The 14,510-nt window shown below is 36.2% G+C and overlaps 1 protein-coding gene across 1 annotated transcript; it reads left to right on the top strand.

Moving 5' to 3' along the window:
* Positions 1-370: 370 nt before the first annotated feature.
* LOC117102673 (secreted frizzled-related protein 4-like) lies at positions 371-9,455 on the top strand. The gene is made up of 6 exons (XM_033243052.1): positions 371-950; positions 2,597-3,093; positions 3,790-3,852; positions 7,201-7,229; positions 7,688-7,846; positions 8,406-9,455. Exons 2-6 carry the CDS (start codon positions 2,610-2,612, stop codon positions 8,544-8,546), a joined length of 876 nt encoding a protein of 291 aa, XP_033098943.1. The 5' UTR covers positions 371-950; positions 2,597-2,609; the 3' UTR covers positions 8,547-9,455.
* The last annotated feature ends 5,055 nt before the right edge of the window (positions 9,456-14,510 follow it).

Raw genomic sequence — 14,510 nt, 5'->3', positions numbered from 1 at the left:
TTAATAGGTATATGTTCGATGATGCTATATTAATGATTAAAGAAAGTGTAATGTTCAATTAATATTACTGTGCTCACGTTGTTGTCATGTTCAAAACATCGGTGGTCAAAATTTTTTTTATTTGTCGGTAACTTGTCATCTACACAAATTAGAACGTTGGTCACTAGTAACATAAAATATTTTGATATATTTCACTTCTGCTCTAAGATGTCATTCATGTATAGGCCTAAGCCTATTATACATGTGTGCCCTGAAATCAGTATAATTACTATCCAATCACGTTTTTCCCTGTCCGTCAACAGACATGAAGTGTGATATGAATGCGTGAAAACACAATCAAGAAAATACCAGCGCGTCTCAATTACGTGCATAATCCTCTTCAATGGCTGCTTACAGAAGCCTAAGTAACTATCCAACCACTCCAACACATCACGCGGGAGAACCTTAGGGGTTGACGAACATCTTTCATCGCGTTTAAATTATAAACATAAAAGAACTCAACCTCAGTCTTACGATAACATCTCTAGGGCAGAATCGTTGATGTTGCAAATATTCAAAATCTAAGGACTGGTTCCTGGAACGAGAAGAAGACATATTAAATTGGTTTGCGCTGATTGTGTTTGTACGTGTTGCCATTTAATTTGGAGCGAAACATCGACCGGACCGGAGAACAAATAGAGTTAGACCTTAATGGATTTGTACTGCAGATCAACAAAATTACAGAGTACGTGACTGAGACTGAGTAAAAGGCCTTAAAAGTGAGTTAGAAGTAAGTTAACTACATACGTTCTAAGAAATAAAAGCACGTTCCGCTTGTAGGAGGAGATTCAATTAAGAACCTGCAGTTTGTAGAACGTTTCAATTTTTGTAAAGAAAAGAAAGTACGAACTTGTTTTTATAAATTCTCATATTCAAGCCAGATCATCGTTTATTTCATGTTTCGTTCTTTGGTAAGTAGTCCGTCTGAAACATATTTTCCTTGTGTTTCTTCTCGCATATAAGTTTATAATTTTTCCAATGTTAATTATAAATCCATATTTATGGCATTATATGCATGTGCCTCAACTTAGTTTTGTTTGGTCTGTATGAAGGAGTCATTACAGGGCAAGGTCAAAGCCAGTCGAGACGTGGAGCATTACGATGATTGATTCATTATTTTTTAAAACTTGTAGTAAACAAAAGATGTTGTGGCTCAGTTTCATGACCGAAGAACATATCGCAACCTTTTTATGACGATGACGACGAAAGTTAATGGCGATTATAATAATATATATACTGTATATATATACACACATATATATATGTATGGCCCTGTCTCTTATACACATCTTGTGTGTGTGTGTGTGTGTGTGTGTGTGTGTGTGTGTGTATGTATATATAGGCAATATCAATAATTAATAATGATATATGAATTTGAATAAAAATATGATGATACCAGTAGGCCTACTACAGAAACCTATCTTATGATACTTAAAACACTAGGCCTACTAATCGTAATGGTCAATTGAGGTAGTAGGTCATTAGAATATTAATTATATTAGGCCCAGTAATAGTAATGATAACAAAAAATAAAATAATATTAATAATGATAAAGATGACGATGATAAAGATAATGATGGTAATGATGATGACGATGACGATAATATTTGTGATAATAATGATGATAATGATGATGATAACAATAATGTCATATCTGTATCTAATTCTATGTATAATTTAGATTCCCGGGTCATAACATTGTACCCTCCATCTCATCTCATCTCTCTCTCTCTCTCGCAATCGTTTGAATGACACTGTTTGAATTCAGGTGTTTGTTTATTAGGTTTGACATTTATTGAGTGGTGTGACCAGATTGTGTTTCAAACCATGGCGCAGTTAATACACCGACAAAGTCCTGCAGTCAAAAAAAATGTTCACACATCAATAGTCAATGTGTAGTAATCTAATAAACATTATGCTGTGTGTGTGGTACAGTGTGTCGAAAAGTATCTTGCTTCTGACTTTAGCACCTTGCTAATAAAAGCCCAGCTGTTCTCAGCTGCGCACTGCAGTACAATTCAGAAGGGATCGTGACGTTTACAAAAGAACCACAGTTGACGGTAATTGTGCACAATTCTTTCGTAACCAGTTCTCATTTTTTCAGAATTATAGTTGATGGTGGTTTATAATAGAGCAGTGGAGTCGGCCTAGATCTCCTTTACGCAATATCTTTTCTTTTATAAGCATAGCCTACTATAATTGTGGCTAGTAGGCCTATTGTTGCTACAAACCATCGGCCAACACCAAGGCCTACTGTACTTTGTAGAAATGTAGGTCTAACCTTTGGTTATTGGATAAACATCATCATTTTATAATCATTATCATCATCAACATCACCACCATCATCATCAACATCAATTATCATCCTCATCACCGTCAATATCTTCATCATCATCATTATCACCATCATCGTCACCATTGTCATCTTCATCTTCGTTGTCATCATCATGCTCATCATTGTCATCATGATCATGATCATCATCATCATTATCATCATCATCATCATCATCAGTATGACTATTAATATTAATATTATATTTCGCTATTTTATCTTTAGAGCGCGTACTAAGATGTCGATACGTATCGTTACAGCATTTTCTGCGGCGTCTGCCTTCTTCCTGCTCTCAACGTTTATCGTATACAGTGACGGGGCGACGTGCGAGCTGATCAAACTTCCGATGTGTAAAGGCATGCCGTGGAACAAAACCCGGATGCCGAACCATCTGCATCATAGCACACAAGAAAACGCCAAACTCGCGATTGAACAGTTTCAGGGGCTCGTCTCCACGAACTGCAGCTCTGAACTTTTATTCTTTCTTTGTTCTATGTATGCACCAATTTGTGCATATGGTTTCCAAGACGACGCAGGTATACCGCCTTGTAGGAGTTTGTGTCTACGTGCTAAATCAGGTTGTGAACCAATCATGTTGAAGTATGACGTAAAATGGCCACCCTACCTGAGATGTGATAACTTGCCTGAGTACGATAGGGGCGTTTGTATATCCCCGGAGGCTATTGTGGACGAAATGCCACGCGATCCTTCACTCGATACAGGTGAGCATATAGGACACAGAGGCGTAGATCTAGCAGTTAATTCTGTTTTAAAACCTCATATGCTGTCTTCATTCAGGGTTATTGCTCATATTTTCTTTTCGAGTAATTGCGCATTCATTCTACTTATGATGCAGCGCGAGACTTGCCCGCCGACCATTTTTAAGCCTGTTTACACTATAGCAATTGACCTTTTCCCGAGTGACGGGGCTTTATAGCTGAAATGGTCCGTTTAGACGCGTTGATGCACTGCGCTCTCTCGTACGACGATAGCATTGATGATTGCGTGTAATGTAAGGTATTTAAAGCCCGGTTCCGTGGAAAAATTATGTTTTGATACCAAAAAAGGTGTAAAAAGGGTTACGCCCCTTCCCCCACCCCCAAATTTTTAAATATTAACAAATATGTATCTCATTAACTGCTTTTTCGTCAAATATGCTTTTGTGTCTTAGAAAAATTAGTTGTGCAACTATCAATTCATCCGGAGCCTGGATTTAATAATTACAATTATTTAGTAGGCTGTAGGCCAATTTATATGTTTTATTGGAATGTACCGACATGAGCAAGTGGGGAATGCATGCATTTTCATCGTATATAGCATTGACAGTCTGAGCTGGTAGTGTACTTAGTGCGTGCGCATTCATTGGTGTAGCGCACATTATGTCCTGACCTTACGCGTGAGATTATTCTCTTTTTTAGGTGTCGTACCATCACCGCCTGACCTGATTCCTCAAAATCCTCCGCCATTGCCATCGGCTGAACGTGAGTCATATTTTCACATTCCAATTTACACATATTGTATTTACGCTATATGGAACATTTACTTATTAAAAATATTTGTTTAAAAATTGTTTTAATGCGAGTGTTGACCACAAACATATACCGTATGCTCAATAATGATTTTATTATTGATTGGGCAACACCTGGTTGATCCCGATTTGTGTTCGTTTGCCAGAAATTTACTTATGCTGTGTCTACCCAACCAACATTAATCCTTCCCAGAAATCGACATACAAATGTTAGGTCTACCCAACCAAGTTCTAAGTTCAAGTTCAAAAGAACATTTATTTCTCAAAAGTAATAATAATGCAAATAATAAATAACTAGCCAAGTTTGAGGGGCGAAACCCAGAAAGCGGAGCTTGTGTAGGGCTGCCCTGAAATAAACACAGAAAAACCAAAGCCAAAACAGAACAGGACAGGACAACAGGGGACAGGACAGGACAGGACAGGACAAGACAGACAAAGCAGACAACACGAGGATAATCAGAAATCGAGTAACAAATGCTGTAGTTCAACCATTAAACCACAGCTTAGGCCTATCTGCCAAAATTATTCCAATGCTGCACCGACCCAACAAACCATTAAATAGTCCTGTAATTGGCGGGATTATCATGAGACCATCAGTGTAAGTGTGCTTTATTAATGTTCCAATTACTATTTTAAGAGTCGCACTTCTCTTCTTTTCATCAGTTTAATTACGGAGTGTCGGACGGAACACCCCATCCCCCCCCCCCCTAAATTATACAAAAAAAAGAGTAGAAAAAAAAAAGAAAATGATGTAAAAATATAAAAAGAGAGCTGAGAGTGCAATATCAGGCCACTTAGAGTGCCATAATCATAATGTTCTTTCCTCAGCCCCAACCTGGTGGGGTGGGGTAGTGTACCCTCGATATTATGTGAAAGTCGGTTTCTGTGTGAATTCATGGAACCGCCACTGTTAAGATTCCAAAAGCTGGTGCTCTAGTCCTAACCTTCATAAAGAGTATAAAGATGGGACGTCACCGAACCTCTTTAGACTACTGTAATCAGTGCCCTGGCCAGCCAGTGGCGAATGTTATGCCCGGGTCCAATTCACTGTTAACGAGTTCAGGGGGCTGAATTTCAGTACTGAGTTAAGTTGGATTACGGTATAGGCTACTATAACGTGGAGGTACCATGCAGACGATATCTGGCCACAGACGCACCTGGGCAGCAGGAAGGCGTGAAGTTCATTAGTGATTACCAAATTAAGAAAATCCTGAATATACCAATCAATCAAGCCTGTCAATCAATCCAGATGTTTTGATTCAATTTGTCTTGACAGGTTGATTTAACTTAAATATGTCAATCTTTGTGACGTTAAGCCTAGACTACAAGAGCTTAGATGATACCATAGAGAAAATATGATATATTTAAAATAAATAAAATATTTTCTCTATGATGATACCAGACTACCAGAGCTATGATAAGTCGGCCTAGGCCTATATCGAAAGGCGTATAGAAGAAGCATTTATTTTCCCTCGCTTTGTATGCGTCTAAGCATGGAGGAAATATATTTTTTCCTCCATGGTCTAAGCATGAAGATCTGAGGGCCCTTTCATCATTACGGGCAAAATGGGACAGTCGATTTGGCCTAATGAAATGATTTTTTTAACTTTAAGAATGTGTCTATAGTACCTAAAATGATATATACATTTATTAAATTCAAAGGTCCAATAATTTAAACGAATGGTTTGTGTTTTTCAAAGTAGGCATTGTGCCTTGATTTACTGTACCAGAATCATCCAAACCAATGGTCGGATCGTCTTCGGGGAGTAATTATAACACGCCTTTAATGTGTTGTCTGTCGTACTGGGAGTATATAAAATATTTATGATCCCACTCTGACAGTGATACAACGCCTTTGCTTTACGCTGTAAAAACTAAACTTGTTTATCGTACAATATGAACAATCTCTTTTGTTTATTGATTTATCCTCATATATCTCGGGAGACGTAAGTAATAACGAAAGTTAAGTTTATGTCTATATATTATTTCTTGACGCCGGAACTTAAGGCCAAGTAAAAACAAAAGTAGTTCTCGTACTAATATTTTGGGGAAAAAGCAGAATGAGGGCCCTTTTTTTTTGCTCGAGATGGCAAATCGAATATGGTGGATGGGAAACAGTTACTACTTTCTCACTTTTACCAAGACAAACTTAAAACAAATAAGGAAGCACTTGACGTGATTCATACCATAATGTATCTCCAACCACGAACGATCGAGAGAGAAGTTTTACTGATGTGAGTTACTGTATAGCCAGATTTTCGTACATTTCGTTAAATAAAGGGGGAAAATGTTGATGCAGAGAAAATGAATGTGCGAGGGGACGAGAAACTAGTGTTTATTTATTTATATATTTTTTTGGCCTAAACGAAAATCGTTCTATTCTTTCTGCATAAAACGCCGAGTCAAGAAAACTTCAGCGTAGACGCAATTAAAGTGAATAATGAATGTCAGATGTGATTTAAAAATGAAAATTACCGTATAGCCTAATTTTCAACAGGATAGTTGATACAACAGTGCGCCACTGTTATGATTAAACAAGGCATAGCCTACTCGGCTGCTGACAGGGGTGTTGGAAATATCTTATGAAGATCCGGAGTAGGATTGACTCTTTTGGGGGGAAATTTCTAGCCATATTATTAAGCTGTTCTGTGATCTCCCCTACTGTACCTGTGCTGTAACTCTAACCACAGGCGCGTCTATCATTTAACGTCACGTGAATTCACGAATATATCAATAGATGCTTTTATTGATCACGGTTTTGTTGTTCTTCATTCTAGAGAAATGACGTTAAGAGTATAAAAGGTGATTTCACGGTATTTAGACTTCCGCAATTAATTGTTTTACGGATTTAGGCCTACGCGGTACCATATTGTATAGGCCTACTTTTTTTCTTCTCACTTCAATGCTTGCCTACAAAGCATAAGTACAGTAATAAATTCCTCTCATTTTGTCATTAGAGCCTACCAATTGTTGAGCATTAATTTAATTTTAAATTTCTTGCCTTTATATAAAGACCTAAGCCTAGATGTTCTTGAAGAATTGGAATTTAACACTCACATTCAAATGTTGATAACGTTGGCTTACAAAATATGTTTGAACATCCCGCTGCTGAATCGTAAATGAAGTAAAATTTTATTACGGAAAAATAGACTGAAGACATGGCCAGAAACTACCGGTGCTACTGATAGGATAGTTGTTGAATAACTGTACTAGTACAAGAACAAATTCAAAAGTGGTGACAAGGAAAACATTTCAGTGTCGAAAGAAATTCAAATTTATTTCGATCAAGAAAAAAAATAAATTAAAGACATCTCTATCCCAAAAGACGAGGTAAAAATATAAATTACCATCATCTATTCTTTTTCAATAATATACGGTATACATCCATAATATATAGGCCTACATTGTAATTCATCATCATTTTCTTTGGTCATTTTTTTTTTGTTTGTTTTTGTTTTGATCAGTGGTTTTGTCTTCTTTTTTCTTCGTCTCTGTGTTTGGATCCCTTTGGAAATAAGTTTGTTTTTTTTTAAATTACCAACTGTCATGATACCAAATACAAAAATAAAAAATAAAATCATATAATTATCATAATCATCATCATAATCAATATCATCATCGACATCGTCGTCACCATATAGACCTATCCAATGATTACTCCATTCGTCGTCGTCGCCTAGGTTACGGTATTTATCAATACAACATAACATCGATGGTGTGAGAAAATTCCGCCTATATGTATTTTTCCCGGTATTTTTCCTATAATTTTTATATTATCTAAAAAAAAGGTTATATTATGGACACATGACGAGTGTGTTTGTCCAGAGGTGGTTCCTGGCAAGGAGTATCTTATAATGTGTTTCCAGCATCTGGAGAGTGGACACTTGGTGCTCCAAGATGACTGTATAGTTGAAGAATGGAACAGTGAATGGCCAGCACTTGTGAAGGTTAGTTTTGGTACAACTCTTTGGTACAACATAATTTGTAGTCCAAACTGCTGCTATGAAGACGCTCATTTGCGTAGTGCTCTTTAGACCGGATGCGCGTACCGGATGGGCGTACCGAATGTGCGGACCGGATGAGCGTACCGGATGCGCTTACCAGATAGGCGTACGATGCGTGTACTGGATACCGGATGCGCGCAATCTGTTTTTAAGCTGGTTTTCCACTATGCGAATTTATTCGGGCTAAACGAAAGCGTCGGTTCGCTTCCAGAGTTCTGATTTTTTCGCATTGCAAAAAGTTGAAAACTCCGATGGAAATGTGCATGCGCATGAACCAACGCCTTCGATTAGTGCGAATAAATTCGCCTAGTGGAAAACAGTCTTATGCATGAATCGGCGGGTGAGGAAAGTCCATTTTAATATCAGAGAAGTTTTCAGTTTTCTACAGGTACACTATTTGTTGATCATTGGTAATGCATATTGTAATACGTTTTTGTGTCTCTCGGATGAATAATAAATATTAATTATATAAGTTTTTCAATTGGTATTTGTCTAAAATTAGAAATGGTATAAAAGATTAAAGAAGTCACAGCGACAAGAATCAACAAATACGAAACCAAAAAACAAGAAAAGAAGACGAGGGAAAAAACGAGTTACAACACAGCCTCCAACCTCACAGCCAAATTCTAAAAGAAGAGAATAGTATTTATGATTTCCATACGGTAGTAATTATTAAGCTATTATACGTTGACAAAATCCAAATAATTGTAAATACATATTTTAAAATGAAAATGTCCGAGTTTCAGAAAGATTATAGAGGGCGCACCAAAGGAACAATGGAAAAAGGGCGATAATATCGCTGAGATGATATTTTGAGTCTAAACAACTTGCGAACTCAAAACTAATATATTCCTCAAATTAATTCATAGAATCTATGTTTAAATAAACAAAAATAACGTAGTTCTTTTGCATTTAGCTCTCTGATTTATTGCAAATAAAATCTGCATTGAAATTAGCATCAACAAATTACTATGGTGTTCTCAATCTGTGAATATCTAATCTGTATATCTTTAAGCTTTAATATACACATTAGATGTGGGTACTGTACTATTATTATTTTTAAGGATTTATAGCGCACATATTCCTTTCAAAAAAGACGTGCTCAAGGTGCTATGTAGGCTATTTGTAAAATTACTACGGTTTCTAATAAGAATACGAAAATATGAATAGTACATGGTAGATTGTGGTGTTTATGTTATATTAATTCTATTGCTCTTAACCCGTACGTTTGTGTAGAGTGCATTCCACAACATTTGCAGCTTTGTTGTTAAGCTTTCATTCATTCTCTAAAGATTAATAACGCTTCTTAGGCTTATATAGCAAAAAGATAATACGTTCATTTGGAGATAAAAGAAACATAGTTTATTTGAATTCATGACTTTAATTATTAATACCATAATATGAGTAGTTAATAATGAGTTTGCTAATAATGAATATATTTGAATTTATTGAGTGTTAAAATTGTTTTTATGTATCCGATAGGCCTATGTCAAGCTAGCATCATGTTATGTTTAAGTGCTTTCAAATAATACCCATCATTTTAGCCGAGTAAGTAGGCCTATTTCATTTGTTGTGGTCCGGATGTCTGTCGGTAAAGTGCGAGATTGAAGTGGAGACTTTTCTTTCCGCCAAAAGCCAACACCGAGCAAATTCGCCGAAAAAACTTCCCTAACAACAGTATGTTAATTGTCGACAGACGATTAAGTGACAGATGGTTAAGAGACAGATGTTTCGTCGACAGACTGTTTACCGAATGTTCTTTTTTGTTTTTATTTCTATTGATAATTTACCAGCATGTCATTCTCGACCGTGAGAGCATCTTGACAATGGGACGAAGTTACCGCCTGACTGGTGACATTTATATGGTATGACACGTGGAATTTTACATGCATTTATTATAATACATTTTTAAATAGTTTAATATTCTGTGCTTGCTGATAGCGACCTAGGTACTTGCACTGGAGCCCAGCAAGGCCCATGAATTCAAAATGCTGAAACTAGATACCGGTACTTGTTTCAATCTGAGCCTGCCGTAAAACCTCCAAAATTGGAGTTACGGCCTATGTGTAATATAAATTTGATTATATAAGATCGTTAATAAACTGGGCATATAAAAAGTAAACGATTTTGTTCTAAACACATTATCCATGCCCAAGCGTTCTAATTACATCATCATCTTGAAAATAAAGCTATAAGGCAAATGCTATTTATATAGTGGCCATTAAATAGGATCTATGCTGGGAGTATCGATTACAAATCTAGACCTTTACGTTTTATTATTCTGTTTTGCTTCTAAAATTCCTTTTTTATTAAAAGTTTTATAATAACCACCACCCAATCAATGTCAAGAGGACAATTTTTCCCTAGTGATTGTCTTCCTTTAATGTAGACCGCATATTTTGTCATCTAACATTTGTATTCGTTCGGATAATATTTAGTGAATTCATTAACATTATATAATATAATAACTAAATAAATTTATATTCCCGTGTATAAAGATACATAAAAATAAATTCTAAATATATTTTCTTTTGAGGCAACATAATACCTTCTGTTTGATATTATTTTATATAAATATATCTAGGCTACTACATATATGCGGTAGTCTGTATCCACTCTATAGAAAAAAATAAATAACAAAATAATTGAACACCAGATTAACCTACAATACAACCCATTTCCACGCATTACAACAATAATTTAATATAGGCCTATTGTAAAGGTATTGTAACATTCATTCAAAATACAAAAATGTATAAAAATCTTGACATAAGAATACACACGGACAGCATAGAGTAGAATTAAGTTCCGATGACTAATCTTACACCTTGATAATAGACGAGTAAAAAAAAGGAGTTACCAGTTTTCAAGAGGGCGGGTCTAGCAAAACAAAGTTTGATTATATATGGTTTAATCGATTGTGTTGGCCTTCTATCCGCCGCTGAAAAATCCAATCCAATATAATAACTAAATAAATTTATATTCCCGTGTATAAAGATACATAAAAATAAATTCTAAATATATTTACTTTTGAGGCAACATAATACCTTCTGTTTGATATTATTTTATATAAATATATCTAGGCTACTACATATATGCGGTAGTCTGTATCCACTCTATAGAAAAAAATAAATAACAAAATAATTGAACACCAGATTAACCTACAACAGATCTGACCTACAATACAACCCATTTCCACGCATTACAACAATAATTTAATATAGGCCTATTGTAAAGGTATTGTAACATTCATTCAAAATACAAAAATGTATAAAAATCTTGACATAAGAATACACACGGACAGCATAGAGTAGAATTAAGTTCCGATGACTAATCTTACACCTTGATAATAGACGAGTAAAAAAAAGGAGTTACCAGTTTTCAAGAGGGTGGGTCTAGCAAAACAAAGTTTGATTACATATGGTTTAATCGATTGTGTTGGCCTTCTATCCGCCGCTGAAAAATCCAATCATTAAAGTAGCGCCCTCGATTTTTTGTAGCCTTTTTTAGCGTACGCGGCAGTAGCCTAGCCTAAATCTGTTTAATGGTGGGAAGGAGCGTTGGAAGTTTGCCAACCTTGGCTAATATAATCACTATTGCTAACCACGTACTTATAGTTCCTTCAAATTTCACACAGAGAATTAAGGATTATACATCTAAACAGGTAAGCATATCAACCATTTTAGTTGTCGTAGTATTATTCGTTGTAAAAACAGCCATTCTCTCTAGGTCTAGCCTAGCTTCATGATGACAGTTCATAAACAAACAAGGGTCAGGCTTAGCCTACCACCACGGGTCCTAATTAACGAACAAGTTACAACACTCACTGTCAATGTTTTATTCCGATGCAACAGTATGCCTGGCCTAGCTAGCTCCATAATTCGTCATACTGGTTGTTCTTGTTGAAAAACTCCTTAGTGTGTGTGTGTCTGTTATGTCGTTTGTCATTTGTTTTTAATGTAATTTTATTGTTTCGATTGTTTCTCCTTACTGGAGGTTTTATGAATAAATTGAAAAAAAATATATATTTTATGGAACATGATATAATAACAAATATAGGCCTAGGCCCTAGTAGGCCTATAGTTATTTAATTACATTAATTAAAATAATTAAACATGTATATTTAGTATAGTACATAAGGCCTATATGATATGTGATGTTGAAAAAACAATTTTATTTTCAATATCCAGTCCTAATCTGAGATTATCTAGGCTAGGCCAAACTTTTTATGCTAACTACGATACCTAGCCTATGCCTAATGACAGGTACTGTACCATACCAAAATAGAATTTTCCTGTTTGAAACACAAACTCTTGTTGTGTTGACCAAACACAGTACTACAGTGTATGGTACAAAATGTTACCCATGATGAAATTTTAATGATTTTCCCCACTCGGCTACCAGGGCTGCAAGAGGGGAAACTTTAAGAGGGCCAAAAAGTGTTGGTGTGGGCCATCATTTACGAGTGCAAGAAAGATTGCGCCGAAGTCGCAAGTATTTCATTTGGACGGGGACCTTGTCAATCTGGATGGACCTATTATTTAGGCCCATGCCATTATTGAGGGCCCATGATACTATAGTAATGTGCATATTGCAATTTTATTGTGAAAGTTTAATATACGTTCCATTTAGGCCTATTATTTTTGAAAAAAAATATTGAAAAAAAAAGCTGCAATTTCTATGGGCTCCCTGGTAAGCTTGGACCCCAGGGATCTTCCCCCTGCCCCTTCTCTCGGTTGCACTGGTGGCTATCACTTTCCTATTTGCCTGTCATTGGGAATGAGAACTATACTACTAACCACTGACAAATAGCTCAAGCAACACACCATCTCAGGCAGTTCAAGTATATGCGCACCAGTGGCGGATCCAGGAATTTGAAATAGATGCGGCCCCGGGACAGTGGCACATTATATCAAGTTTTCAAATGGTGGGGTGGGGGTTGATGGGGAACGCGCAAGTGAAGTAGGGAAAATCAATAATTAGGTGAGGGGGTGGTAGCTCCCAAAATAAGGTGATTTTTTAATTACATATAGCGTGATATTTTGTGGGGGCTCAATAATTTTATAGGGGCTAGATACTCAACTGCCAAGGAGTGACTACTTTCATAGATGGAGGGTCAAAACCACATCAGCCTTCACCTTGTTTGGGCTTGAGGTAAGAAAATATATGATTATGGCACCTGAAACGGTACTAAATTTATGGGGGGTCCGGGCGGGCTAAATCCGCCGCTGTGCACACTGTTCCTGTCTGGTTCCACCTGGCGTGTTAGACAGTATTTCTACAGTATTGTACTGTATTTTCTGTATCAGGTTGCTGAATGTAGATAAACACTTGCATAAATCTCTGAGTGGGTCAGAGAGTACTTAGAGAAGCTTCTGAGTTTTGTCATATTAGTCTTAAGCCTGTAGCAAGCACTATATCCCATTGGCTTTTCATACTTTTTGGATCAAAGGAAAGTAGCTACTACTGTATATGGCCATCAAAGGTACAACCTTGGTGACATCTCCAATACTTTATTATTCTTATTATGCCTACAGTTTTCAGTAGTGATTTGGTTTTTGATTTCTATTGGATGGGTCTATTAGGAAGTTATTGGCTTCTCATAGGAAATACTTGGGTTCTGTATCACTACAGTGCTTAGGTTGGATAATTTTCCTATAGTGCCTGCCTTGATCTAAGCTGGAGCTTTGAATGATGTTTATAGTATTCATTGATGAACTATAGTAACCAAGTCCAGGGGGACATGGGAATAGAGCCCTGCCCCCTCCCAAATAGAAAAGCATGGAGGTATTGAAGAAAATGTTATGCAATAAGGTTATAATACATGTTTTTGCAATGACTGTTCAAATGTGTAGTCATCCTATACAAATTTAATAGCTGTTATGACCAAAATATATTGTGAGCTGACAGCAGCAATTAAGAAGCTATGCTAGCTGGTTTTTTTTCCCCCCAAAATGTCAAAAACCATGTGAAGTCTTGATACATTAATTAACAGTAGTAGAAATAATAATGTGAGTGGTATTTATATTATTATTAGTACTGTATACTAGGCTACTTACAGAGAAAATAATATTCTGCATTATGCAGTGTGCAGATACTGTACTTTCAGCAATTCTTAAGCCAACATACTGTACTAACCTGTTAAAAAAAATTATAAACGGAATTTGACAATGTAAATGTAGCATTAACCTTGTGCGTTTGCAACTACTAACTGTATAATTATTGACTGCGCAGCAGGTCAATACTTGGTTAATGAATATGAACAATAGATTGGCATTTGAAGTCTGCCAGAATGACAGTTGCTCCACCTTAAACTCTGGCATTTTTAGTCAACCAATAGTAGCCATGTTCATCAAATGCCTCTAACATGACCATCATTATTGTGTAGTCTTTTCATATTGAAAACATCATAGTGATTTTAGTACACAGTAATAAGATGAAACTCGGCTTCCATACAATCGCTACACTGTTCCTACAATTTTTTTACTCTAATCATTGCTCACAATATTTATAATTCTGCTCATCTCACAGTCGTACAGTACAGTACTGCCGTATGCTACAATACTCACTGTACACAAACAATTTGCAGGATACCCAGTGCGGTCAG

Source organism: Anneissia japonica, unplaced genomic scaffold (assembly GCF_011630105.1).
Source record: "Anneissia japonica isolate Jap-2015-1 unplaced genomic scaffold, ASM1163010v1 scaffold287702_len44463_cov246, whole genome shotgun sequence".
In the NCBI taxonomy this organism is placed as follows: domain Eukaryota; kingdom Metazoa; phylum Echinodermata; class Crinoidea; order Comatulida; family Comatulidae; genus Anneissia; species Anneissia japonica.
This window is presented reverse-complemented; position numbering and strand designations above follow the sequence as displayed.